At 41.8% G+C, this 13,620-nt stretch overlaps 1 protein-coding gene across 1 annotated transcript in view; it reads left to right on the forward strand.

The window, feature by feature from the left end:
• Positions 1–3,278: 3,278 nt before the first annotated feature.
• Positions 3,279–13,620, forward strand: part of HEATR9 (HEAT repeat containing 9) — a 58,897-nt gene continuing 48,555 nt past the window's right edge. The window contains exons 1-3 of the mRNA XM_032239007.1: positions 3,279–3,375; positions 8,191–8,237; positions 11,340–11,515. Coding sequence (XP_032094898.1) covers positions 3,279–3,375; positions 8,191–8,237; positions 11,340–11,515 — 320 coding nt within the window. The remainder of the gene's footprint in view (positions 3,376–8,190; positions 8,238–11,339; positions 11,516–13,620) is intronic.

The following is a 13,620-nucleotide window of genomic DNA, read 5'->3' on the forward strand; positions in this document are numbered from 1 at the left end:
ATCAAAAGGTAGCAATTATCTCCCACAAGCTCTTGGGCTATTTCAAGTCAACATATTGGCGTGGATGCTCTAAGGGAAGTTAGGATCCTTCTCTAATATCAAATCCCTATGTTCAGGCTGCATTTTTAAGGTCAATGCACTAGGCCCTGAGCAGTGGTGGGTTTCAAAAATTTTTAGAACCTCTTCTGTAGGTGTGACCTGCTTTGTGGGAGTAGCTTGCTGGCCATGTGACTGGGTGGGAGTGGCTTGCCAGCCATGTGACTGGGTGTGCGTGGCCAACTTGCAAAATGTGGTGAAACTCACTTAACAATGCTCTTGCTTAGCAACCAAAATGTTGGCTCAGAAACTGGCATTTGAAGCATGCAAGTCTTAAAGCTGTCAAGTTACAAGATCCTTGCACCCCTAACCCTTTAGAAAAAAAACCCCAGGGGTGTTCAAACCTGACAGTTTTAAGACTTGTGGACTTCAACTCCCAGAATTCCTCCTCTCGCTCTTCATCTTGATGATGTGTGGACGGGCGGGGGGAGGGAGCTGGAACCGGTTCTAAACAGCTGTAGATTTGTGGAACATCTTCTATAGAAGAGGTTAGAACTGGCAGGAACCCACCCCTGGCCCTGAGACATGTCTGTCATTCTTCTTGTATCTTGAGGTGAAACTAAAGGCTAGGGTATGAGCAGCTATGATTAAATGCTAGCTAAAAGTGTCTCATTTTCTTGTTGTTAGAGGTGGTTCACAATTGTTGTGGAGGAAGAGACCAATGATGGAGGTTGGAATGGGACAACTTGCCACAGCCAACTCACTGTGGCCACCTCACCGCGGTCACCTCACCATGGACAACTAATTGCAGGAATATTTATCAATTCAATTTAATTATTTAAAATAAATGAAAATGTTTTAATTTTTGTCATTCAGATTTCATTCTGCCCCTCCTTTTGCATACTTTCTTTAATTATTCTATTCTACCATTTCTTTGATATCAGTGTAGCTGATATCCTCATATCCTTGTCCTGCAATGAGTTGGCCATGGAAAGTTGGCTGTGGTGAGGTGGCCACAGTGAATTGTCATAGACTTTACTGAGTTACCTTTCCAGCTAGCCTCTGCTCTTTGGGATGTGAATAAGCTTCTGCTATGTTGAAGAACTGGGCGTGGCTAGTCTAGTGAAGAGAAGGACCAATGGAGACATGACAGCAGCTTTCCAATATTTGAGGTGCTGCCACAGAGAGAAGGGGGGACAACCTATTTTCCAAAGCACTCAAAGGCCAGACAAGGAACAATGGATGGAAACTGATCAAGGAGAGATTCAACCTAGAAATAAGGAGGAATTTCCTGACAGTAAGAACAATCAACCAATGGAACAGCTTGCCTTCAGAAATTGTTGGTGCTTCATCACTGGAAGCTTTCAAAAAGAGACTGGACTTCCATCTGTCAGAAATTGTGTAGGGTCTCCTGCTTGGGCAGGGGGTTGGACTAGATGACCTACAAAGGTAACTTCCAACTCTCTTATTCTGTAAACTTTCTGTAAACTTCTGAATTCTGAACTGCAGGTAGGGTACCTAAAGTGGTCGCTGAAAATTGTAAGTACGTAGTAGTTCAAGTGGCATATTTTCAGCAATTGAATGTTTCAAAGGCACGAAGGCTGTAATATTGATGCATTTGAATGCTTTCCTCTTCTGTGGTTGCAGAGGACAAGTAATGAGATGATCCCATATAGGCAACAGCCATGCCCCTGAGGACAGGCCAGCTTGAGACTGCTAAGCATGTCCTTCAATGTCTTCTTCATAGAGACATGTAATAGTTTGATCTCTCTGATATTGACAAGACTGCCAGAGCATGCTGATGCGGCTGATGGATTATAATCCCTCTATATAACATCGTGCAAAGTGATGTAGTTTATACGGTTCACCAGAAGCTGATTAAGTGTAAGAGAAGTTTGTAAATTCTGAAATAACATTGAATAGATATTTACATTTTACAAATTAGTACTAAATAAATACCAATTTTTAATTAGCTTTAGATGTAGAGTTATTATAACAATTTTTAATATTATCCCAGCTTGTATTTTATTGCTTGCATTAGCATCAGTATAAAACTTATAACTGTAATGTTTACAGTGTTATGGTAGTAATATTAAATTTCAGTTGCTGAAATGGTTGCTCTTGTTCTGTTTGTGTAATTTTATGACATTTTTTTTGCTGGTCTGTGACTGAAATAAAGATTGTTGTATTACTTTTAGTGCCGTCATAAAATACATACACACACACGGAGACAGAAGTACATAGACATAAGGTTGCTTATTTCACTTTTTGACTTGACCAATTTCTAAAGTAACCTTCACATGTTAAAGCAGTAAGACTTTAGATATACCATTAATGAAATCTCATTTCTTTTGAAAATGTATAGCTGCAATTCTAGAAAAAATCCACCATGATTATTATTAAGAACAAATTTAAAAAAATTAAAAATGATGGATATTAGAAACAACATAAATCAGAAGGTTACAAGAAGACAACAGGAAAATGAATCAACAAAGATGCAAGCGCTAGCCAGTCCAAATAACTCACACAGAGAATTCTCCAGGTGCAGCTATTATGCCAACCCAGCCTTGGCATGGCACCACTATATCCCTATGACGTCCTCCTTTTGGGGGGGGGCAATTTCACCTATTTTTATTTCATCTGAGGGGACTGAGGAATTACAGTACAGGCTATCTGTTAGCCCTGAGAAATTACAAAAGATTCAAGGATGATCACTGAACAATAAACTAAATCCTGTGAAATAAGATTGAAAAGGGGGGAGGGGGTTAGAAGAAGAGAAGGGATTTGATTTATGGAACTTTGTGAGATATTTTAATCAATAGGACATGGTGTCCATCTGTAGCCTCCCAGCATCAATTTTCGAAACCTACTCTTGAGAAAGATTGCAACTACCAGAGTCCAGATGGATCGGCGATCCATCCATATTATCCCATGGTTGATAGCATCAAATACTGCAGATTTTCTCTGTCAGACTGACCGACATCTCCTTTCACCAAGCCAGACAGAAATAAATTCAATAAATATATAACCCAGAAATACTTAGATTTCAATTGCCATCACTTTGGGCATATGTACAATGAAAACATAGTAATAGTACTGGTTTGTGACATCATTCACCCACTCCCAATTTAGGAAGAAGAAAAAAATAGTCCTTAAAAACACTAGACATCTGGTGCGCCTTATTTTATCCAACAATCACTGAAGTGTTACCTTGATTAAAGTGAAGATTTGCAATACAAAGGATGGGTGGGTCAAAGATGACACCAGAGATAGCCTATGGCGCCAAACCACCTCCAAAGTTATTATGGAGTCCCATGATAGAGAGGCCAGAAGATGAGGGTAAGTTAGTATTCAAACCGATGGCATCTTTTACTGTAATATGAATTGTTACCTAGGCTTATCCATTGAATATGTGTAGAATATAGTTACACATGCATATGTATTCCCCCTCCCCTTCTGTTCAATTGTGATGGGTACTTGAGAGACCGCCTGCTGCCAATTACCTCCAATAGACCGATTAGATCCCACAGATTAGGCCTCCTCCGAATTCCATCTACTGGCCAATGCCGATTGGCTACCACCCGGAGGAGGGCCTTCTCCATGGCTGCGCCGGCCCTTTGGAACAAGCTCCCCGTGGAGATTCGGACCCTCACCACCCTTCAGGCCTTCCGCAAAGCCCTTAAAACCTGGCTATTCCAACAGGCCTGGGGCTGACGAGTTCCCGTCCCTGCTCGAACTGTGTGGTTGTTGATTGTTTTTTTAAAATTCTTTTGTAGTTGTTTGTTGTCGTTCTCCCCCTTGTTTGTATTCCTTCCCTTTGATTTGTTAGCCGCCCTGAGTCCCTTTGGGAATAGAGTGGCATATAAGTGCAATCAAATCAAATCAAATCAAATTCTTGGAGACTGCCTGAAGAAGTCTCTGCAGGTTTTTTGGCAAGGTTTTTAAGAAGTGATTTGCCCTTACCTTCTTCCTGGAGCTGAGAGAAAGTGACTGGCCTCAAAGTTAACCAGCTAGCTTCATGCCTGATAAAAAGGGATAGTGGAAATACATTACAGCAGGAGTCCCCAACCCCTGGTCCATGGACTGGCACCGGTCCGCAGCATGCCAGAAACAGGGCTGCGCAAACAAGTGAAGCCCCATCCATGGGATGGAGGCAGCACACAAAACCACGCCCCCTCCAGTGCCTGGATAAACCTCTCTCCACGGAATCAGTCCTGGTGCTCAAAAGGTTGGAGGCTGCTGTGTTATAGTACTGAATGTAAAGAAGTAGAGTTACATGAAAATACTTTTATTTAGGGCAGTGATGGCTAACCTTTTTGTCTCCGTGTGCTGAAAGCGTGCGTGCACACCCATAATGCAATGCATGCACCACCCCTGTGTGCCCCGCCCCTGTGCATGCATGCACCACCCCATGTGTGCCCCGCCCCCGCATATGCACACGTAACCTCCTACGCTCCCCCCATCCCCCCACGCATGGATGTGTGACCCCGTGCATGTGCATACTATGCTACCCATGCATGCATATGCCATGCCCCCAGGCATGCACACATGACCCCCCATGCTCCCCTGCCCCCACACTTGCGCGTGCATCTCCTGCATGCACCACACCCCCTGCGCGTGTCAGAGATCCCAAAAGCAGCTGGTCAATGGGAGGCACACATGCATGCTCTGTGGAGCTGAGCTGGGGTGTTGGCTCGCATGCCCGTAGTGTAGGCTCTGCATACCACCTGTGGCATGTATGCCATAGGTTCGCCACCATGGATTTTCCCTTCCATTTCTTTTTTTAACAATAAAAAACAAACGCCAACTTCCAATTCCTTTGTTCTTTGAGCCTCAATGGGAAGTAGGGTTTTCTCTTCATCCATCTCTTATTCTGTTTTAGCCTTGAGCTAAACTATTATGGTCATCATCTAAAGGTACTGACAGTCCTGTCAGCCAAGCAGTTTAGTGCTATTGAACAATTCTGATAGCTCTCTAGCGCAGCACTCACTTTGATGAAACAAGGGAAGAGTGGCAGCCAGCGAGGCTGAGCAGGTTCTAGAAGGAAGAATTATAATGCCCACATGAATCTGATGTGGCAATAAACATTACTCCAATCCCAATCATTACTGGCCACCCGAGATTGCCTTTGGCCTAACAGGTAAGTGCAAAGCATAATAGATTTTGCTCACCTTCTAGCAATCACTGGATGCTATCAGCTAAAAGGGGAAAATACCATTTTGGAACCCAGTATTATTATTATTATTTATTATTATTTATTTGTCTTGTATGCCGCCCACTCCCGGAGGACTCTGGGCGGCTCACAAAAGACAAGGGAAAGGGGGGAATGAGACAAAGACAACATATTAAAAACAAAACCAACATTCACAATTTCCGTGGAGGTAGATGCTTCTCAGCTCCCCTCAGCCTGCTGGAACAGCCAGGACTTGGTGGCTTTGCGGAAGGCCGGGAGGGTAGTAAGGGTCCGGATCTCGACAGGGAGCTCGTTCCAGAGGGCTGGAGCTGCAACAGAGAAGGCCCTCCCCCGGGGAGTCGCCAGCCGACATTGGCTGGCAGATGGAATCCGGAGGAGACCCAACCTGTGCGATCTAATTGGTCTGAGAGAGGTAATCGGCAGGAGACGGTCTCTCAGGTACCCAGGTCCGATGCCATGTAGGGCTTTATAGGTAGCGACCAGCACCTTGAAGCGGATTCGGAGACTAATAGGTAGTCAGTGCAGCTCGCGGAGGATAGGTGTAACGTGGGTGTACCTTGGTGCACCCACAATAGCTCGCGCGGCTGCATTCTGGACTAATTGGAGTCTTCGAACACTCTTCAAGGGCAGCCCCATGTAGAGCGCATTACAATAATCCAGTCTTGAGGTCACAAGGGCGTGAGTGACTGTCTGAAGGGCCTCCCGATCCAGGTAGGGTCGCAATTGATGCACCAGGCGGACCTGGGCAAAGGTCCCCCTGGTCACAGCCGACAGATGGTGTTCTAGAGTCAGCTGTGGGTCCAGGAGGACTCCCAAATTGCGAACCCTCTCTGAGGGGCGTATAATTTCGCCCCCCAGCCTGAGAGATGGAACAGTTGGACAATCTTTGGGAGGGAACATCAGAAGCCACTCGGTCTTGTCTGGATTGAGTGCCAACTTGTTTGCTCCCATCCAGACTCTAACAGCCTCCAGGCACTGGCACATCACTTCTACTGCTTCGCTGAGTTGGCACGGGGCAGACAGATACAGCTGCGTATCGTCTGCATATTGGTGATACTTAATCCCGTGCCGGCGTATGTTCTCACCCAGGGCTTCATGTAGATGTTAAATTGGAGGGGGGACAGGACCGAACCCTGCGGCACCCCATACTTGAGGGGCCTTGGGGTCGATCTCTGCCCTCCGACCAACACCGTAAAGATGAACTTCTAATCTCTCTCTCATTGGCTATGGGTAAAGGGAAAGTTTTGGCAGCTTGATAGAAATAGGATGTTGCTAAACCCTGGTCAGTGTCTCTTTGCACTTCTACCATCAGGCAGAAGACATCAAAGTATAGCCAGCCGAACAAACAGGTTTAAAGGTAGTTTCTATCCTTGGGCTGTGAGACTTTTAAATATAACCACAATCACTCCATGCACACGTTAGTTTTTTTCTTTTTCTTTCTTTTTTCGTTTCTGTTATAATTTTGCACCAGTGAGGTTAAAACCAATTTCGTTGTATTTAAGTACAATGACAATAAAGATTATACTTATACTTATATGCTCCTACCATAACTGAGTGTTAAGGTATCTTCCCTATCTCTAATTTTAAGTTATGGTGGCTACTAATTAGATTTAACACTCTTGACTCCTAATGGCTCAAAGATAAATTCAAAGAAATGTACAGCCAAGAAAGATTTTTAATCACACGCTCATCGCTTTGGGGACCCAGCGCTTTGTAGTGCAACGATCGAAATATTGAATCAGGACTAGAGATACCTCACCATTCAGATTTTCAACTATCATATTTATTCATTGATTATCTCTCAGCCCAGCCTGCATCGAGTTGTTATCAGGGTGAAATTAAGTAGCAGGGAGGGTGGATCACATCTGCCTCCTTTAGCTGTTAGAGAAATGTTGAAATACTGTAAAGAAACAATATTACAAAATAGAAAATAGAAATCAGAGGGTAGGAGAAACAGATCCCCTGTTTTGCCTATATTGCTTAGGACAGTTATTTAAAACAGGACATTATATACCCCGTGGGTTGTGCCTCTTTTTTCCATGTGCTTTCTTTCATGTTAGCTTTTCTTATTTTAATGAGCTTTTTTTAAAAAAAATGCACAGATGCATTGGGTAGAAAACAAAAAATAGTTCCAATTAATGGAAATGTATTTGGTAGCTAAACCAAGGCAGTATAATTACCACCGTTCAGATTGGGAGTGGAGACCCAGTTCAAGTGGAACAGCTTGCCACCAGAAGTTGTGAATGCCCTAACACTGGAAGTCTTTAAGAAGATGTTGGATAGCCATCTGTCTGAAACGGTGTAGGGTTTCCTGCCTAGGCAGGGGGTTGGACTAGAAGACCTCCAAGGTCCCTTCCAACTCTGCTATTTTATTGTATTGTAAGTCCTGCTTGCAACAGATAATCCTGGGTGACTTTTAGGCTAGTCCCTACCTCTTGCTGAGTTGTTGTTGTTGTGAGAAAGAAATGGGAGAAGAGTTCTCTACAGGATGTCCTTGACTTACAACCACAATTGAGCCCCACATTCCTGTTGCTAAGTGAAACATTTGCTAATGTGAGTTTTGCCCCATTTTATGACCTTTCTTGTCACAGTGATTAAGCGAATCACTGCAGTTGTTAGGTTGCTGACGTAGTTCTTTAAATGGATCTGGTTTCCCCATTGACTTTGCTTCTTAGATGGTCACAGAAAGGGATCACATGTCCTTGGGACACAACCATGGTCGTAAGGATGAACCAGTTACCAAGCATCTGAATTTGGATCACATGATCATGGGGATGCTGTAACAATCATAACTGTGAAAAATAGTCATGTCACTTTTTTTCAGGGCCGTTGTAACTTTGAACAATCACTATAGGAACAGTTGTAAGTCGAGGACTACCTGTATATGCAATATGTAAAAAAATGAATAAATAGACGTGGTTTTGGTGGTTTCTCCATCCAATGTGCTTCATTCTTTACAGCGGCCAGAAAGGCTCAAATCAAAACACCAAAGGACTCTTTCCACCAGGTACGTGACTTTTGCTAGTTAGAATAGACTAGACTAGAACAGACTAGAATACACTAGACTGGAATGGAATGGAATAGAATAGAATTCTTTATTGGCCAAGTGTGATTGGACACACAAGGAATTTGACTTTGATGCATATATTCTCAGTAAACATAAAAAGACAAGATACATTCATCAAGAATCATAAGATACAACATTTAATGATAGTCAAGGTTACTAATAAGCTATCAAATGATACTAGGAAACAAATCAAAACAATATAAATTGAAAGATACAAGCAAGATAGTTATAGTCATAAGTAGGAAGAGATAGACACTAGTTAAGAAGAGAAGAATAATAGTAATATAGTAAGTAAAGTATTTGACAGTGTTGTGGGAATTAGTTGTCAAGCAGAGTGATGGCATTTGGGGGAAAACTGTCCTTGTGTCTAGTTGTTCTGGTGTGCAGTGCTCTATAGCATTATTTTGAGGGTAGAAGTTGAAACAATTTATGTCCAGAATGTGAAGGGTCTGTAGATATTTTCACAGCCCTCTTTTTGACTCATACAGTATACAGGTCCTTGATGGAAGGCAGATTGTTGTGAAGGCAGTTGTGAAGTCTCCTAATATATACCACGATTATATACATGTACTTTCCACACAAGACTTCACACCTTATAGCAAAGATAGTTTGTACAGGTTTATATATAGTTTGATGTTTTCTTTTTGCCTCACTAGATTTTCAGTGTAAAATTAGAAGTAGATCCTGGGAAGGAAACAAAGAGGAGCACATAAAACATGCTGTGAAAGAAGTTGGATGGTTGTACATTAATCCTACAACTGGAAGCAGGAGAAAACTTCAGGAGTGGATCACTGCTCACTCTGCAGGACTCCCGAGTTCTGCATGAATGATAGTTTAATAGGTGTGATGGAATGTACTGAGGAGGTGGGTGGGTCCCAAGGAAGGAGGGAGATGAATTCCAGAGGTGTAAAAGCCCAGATATTATGTGTGAGAGAAAGAGGGGGAAGACAACACCTGCTTAATAGGAGTCCTGGTTACACAGTGGTTAGAATGCAGTTTTGCACCCTAACTCCGCCCACAGCCAGGAGTTTGATCCTTGACTGGTTCAAGGTTGACTCAGCCTTCCAACCTTCCAAGGTCAGTAAAATGAGGACCCAGTGTTTTTTTTTTGAAGGGGCAATATGCTGAGATTATAAACTGCCCAGAGACTGCTATAAACCACTGTGGGACAGTATATTCGTCTAAATGTTATTACAATTGCTATTAATAGTTCACAGAACATTTATAGGTGCAGATAGTAGAAGCCTCAGTCTATTAAGATTTGTCTATGGGTGCGAAATAATAAAAAAGTCAGTTTGAAATAATTTTGCTAATTGCAGTCATGGACTCAAAAGTAGTTCAGGGGTTCCAGGTATAATACCCACAAACATCACCCAAACATGAGAATTCGCTTTGTTACCAAACAAATGTTTTTAAGACTTTCAAAAACCCATTCTTCATTTTCTTTGCCAAGCTTTCTTGATTAGGGCAGCCTAATTTAAGAAGAAAAATTCATGTTGCATTTTAATGGAGCTTTTTAATTGTTTTAAATTAATTGGCTTTAATTGCTTTAATTTTTGTTACTGTGCATTTTAAAATGGACATTTGTAAGTTGCTTAGAGCGAGGATTATATTAATTGTGTAATAAAATAAGTTTGAAGAAATTGCTCCTATTAAATGATTGGGAGCTAGCAATCCTTCGAGACCTTCTGCAAATCATCCAGGGATTTGGTGATAAATTCCAATCTACCTTCTACCAATAGCTGTCCTAAAATTATCTAGATGAGCTTGGCCATTCATAACCAAGAGCAACATCTGCTTAACTTTATCCTGCATTTCCCCACCAATCACACTTGGCATTGCCCTTCTGAGAAATGTACCGTTGCAATTCATGAAACAACAAGCCCAAGCAACTCATAAATTATTTCCAGAACTCCATCAGTAGGGAGGGGCATTGTACTTACTGACTTAAATGAAAATAAAGAAACTAAATTATTAAGACTGGATGAGAATTTTGGTATAAGGATTCTGAAACAAATAACCAGTTTTTAAAACAAAGGTTTTTGAGGAGAGTTCATCTTCTAATGATTCCATGAAATTTTCTTGCCAGTAATATGGATGCACTTCACCATTCCAGTCTAGCTTGCAGCCCTAGATGTTACTGCTAATTTCATATTCAAAATGTATTCATTTCCTTTGTTCATGTCCAGGTCCATACTTATACCTGCTATCTTGTACATGTTTGACAAACTAATAAATAAGAAAGAAAGAAAGAAAGAAAGAAAGAAAGAAAGAAAGAAAGAAAGAAAGAAAGAAAGAAAGAAAGAAAGAACCACCCAGTTCCAGCCTGGCTCAGTTTTCTGAAATCAGCCACGGTTGTCTAGTGTTTGACTGAGATTTCCCAAGAGCATGAAGCAAACTCCTTGTCCCGACAAAAACCCCTTTTATTAATTTACTGTGAATTCTGCTCATTCACATCCAGCAAAGACTTTCAAGGGAGGATTTACAGTCACAGACATTATCTGGCTTGGAGAACTGCCAGGCCGATATCTGCAAAACTTGGCAAGGAGTCACGAACTAATTAAGCGAACTAATTGTCTCTTGCAAAATCCCCTCCCCTTCCAGTCCTCTTTTATTTCCTCTGAGAGGGGTCATTCATCATCCACCTGTTGCCTTATTCCAAGTCGCCCCCTGTTCTTTATCTGTTCCCTTTGTCTGGCAACTCTGCGCATGCGCCCGCTGGGAATAGACTCCGGCTGTTCATCTGCCTCACTGATGTCTGACTCTGAAGGCAGCTGATAACTGGCATATGGCTCTGGCCCTCTCTCTGCCTCTGACACAGAGGCCTCATCAGAGCCTTCCCCAAACTCCAGGACTGGCCCATGTTTCTCCTCAACCTCCTCACTGTCTGAATCTGCTGCCAGTTCCGCTGGTCGCTGGCAAGTCACAACACGAGGAGTACTGGGACAACAACACCCTTTAGTGGATAACAGATATGTTTTTGAAAACATGAATTCTATGTTTCAAGTCCAATGCAATTTTTATTATTTTATCTCCTTCCAGGTTTCTCCTGAAACATATCCATGTAGTCCTTTCAAATTTAGAACCAAAGTCTACTCGTTTGATCCTGCTCTCATCCTACCTACCCTTGTAGAGCAACCTGATCTGTCCAGCATGAAGAAGCAGTGCCCATACCGAAAGAAATTGGAAAAGGCAAAAATCAAGTCTGTAAGGAAAAAGTAAGGGATGGGATACTGAGTTTCTGTTACTAGTTGGCAGGCAAGACAAGTTATTTATATAGATAGAATTAACATTTGCCACCCAGAATGCTAAAAAAAAAGGCTGATTGTGTTTGACTGATATTACCCTTTAGTACGCTACCACTTGCTTAGGGTCATGGTATCCTTTACCCAAACAAAGAGATGGTACAGCAAAATAGATTTACTTTATTGTCATTGTACGTATATACACAGTATACCCATAAAAAGAAATTCACATGATACCCAGAGACCAGGCCCAACACACATGACAATCCCCAAATACCCTTCACCCTCCAAGAGTTCCCCATCCCTAAACCACCCAAGCATCCACACAATAGACCAAGTAATGCTGTTCAACAGCTCACTGATGGTGGCCCTTTAATTCATTGTTGAGTGCAATTGTAGCTCTGGGATAAAAACTATTCAGAAGACGTGTGGTCTGAGTTTTAATTGTTCTGTATCTTCTACCAGAAGGCAACAGTCCCAAAAGATTGTAAGCAGGATGGGAGGAGTTTCTGAGAATGTTGTATGACTTCCTCAAACAGCGAGATGTGAAGATGTCATCCAGGACTGGTAGCTGGAGCCTGATGATATTCTGGGCAGTTTTAATGATTCTCTGTAGAGCGTTTTTGTCTGCTTCAGAGCTGCTCCCATACCATGTAGGAATATTGTATGTCAGGACACTCTCAATGGTATTGCAATAATAGAACAGAAGTAGATGCTGGGGTAGATTTATCTTTCTGAGCATTCTCAGGAAGTACAGCTTCTTCTGTGCCTTCCTTGCAAGTATGTTAGCATTCATAGTCCATGAGATATAAATGCCAGAGATATAAATTTTCAACAATTATGCTTTGGTCTTTTGAAGTGTGTCTAACTTTCAGGAAATGTCTTGTTTTGAATGAATGAAACAATTACTCTCTGAAGAGGAAATTAAAGTTATCCTTTAAACTTACTGGCTGGACATAGAGGTAGTTCTCGATTTACAAGAGTTCATTTACTGACTGTTGAAAGTTACAGTGGCATTGAAAAAGTGACTCAGGACTGTTTTTTACACTTACAACCATTGTAGCATTCCCCATGGTCGTGAGAGCAACATTCAGATGCTTGGTAACTGACATATTTATGACAATAGCAGTGTCCCAGGCAATGTTCCCTCTAATTTTTTTTCAGTGTGTGCGGAAAAGTATAGTATTTGAGCAGCACATTTTCATGCCTGAGCACCTGAATTTTTTTCACAGATATATCACAGAGCAATTGATTTATAGGATCCGAATTGGAATGGAGAAAAATGGTTTTGTGCGTGTGTGTGTGTGTGTGTGTGTGTTTGAGTGAGCGAGGGATCCAGTAAGGGAACTGCGCCTATTTAGGAAAGAAGGTAAATTATTGCAAACATGATCAATCGAAGATAAGTATGGGGACAGGTTGGGCAGTAGAGAGAAAGTGATAAAAGAGTGGGAGAGAGGAAGAAAAAAAGAGGGAAGAGAGACAGAAAGAGACAGAGAAGGACAGAGAAAGTGACAGAAGAGTGGGAAAGAAGGAGAGAGAAAGAGAGACAAAGAGAAAGAGGGTGAAAGAGACAGAAAGAGACAAAGAGGAGAGAGAAGGGAGAAGGAGAGAGAAAGTGACAGAAGAATGGAAAAGAGGGAGAGAGAAGAGAGACAAAGAGAAAGAGGATGAGAGAGACAGAGAGAGAAGAGAGGAAGAGGAAAGAGTAAGAGAGAACATCTCATTTCAACCCTGAGGTGCAAATATTCTCTTTGGTAATTTTATTTGTCCATTTACTATCCAATACTCTCATTTCTCCTTAAGTTCATCAAGAATTCCCTTCTTTTTATTGAATTTATCACAATACCATGAGAACAACTTTTTCAGCATAGCTTTACAGCTATTTAAAATATATAGTAATTTAGGTCAGGTTTTCAGAACATTAGTCTATTTATAAGTCACTAAGTGCAAAGAAACAGATTCAGAAAGTTGGCTTTCCTTTTTGTAATTGCCTATTGCCTGCTTAATTTTCTACCTACATTTTTGATAACTGATATTCACTGTTGACCCAAGAAGCCCATCGCAGAAAGAAACCCTCC

The sequence above is a fragment of the Thamnophis elegans genome, chromosome 2, assembly GCF_009769535.1.
Source record: "Thamnophis elegans isolate rThaEle1 chromosome 2, rThaEle1.pri, whole genome shotgun sequence".
NCBI classification, from domain to species: domain Eukaryota; kingdom Metazoa; phylum Chordata; class Lepidosauria; order Squamata; family Colubridae; genus Thamnophis; species Thamnophis elegans.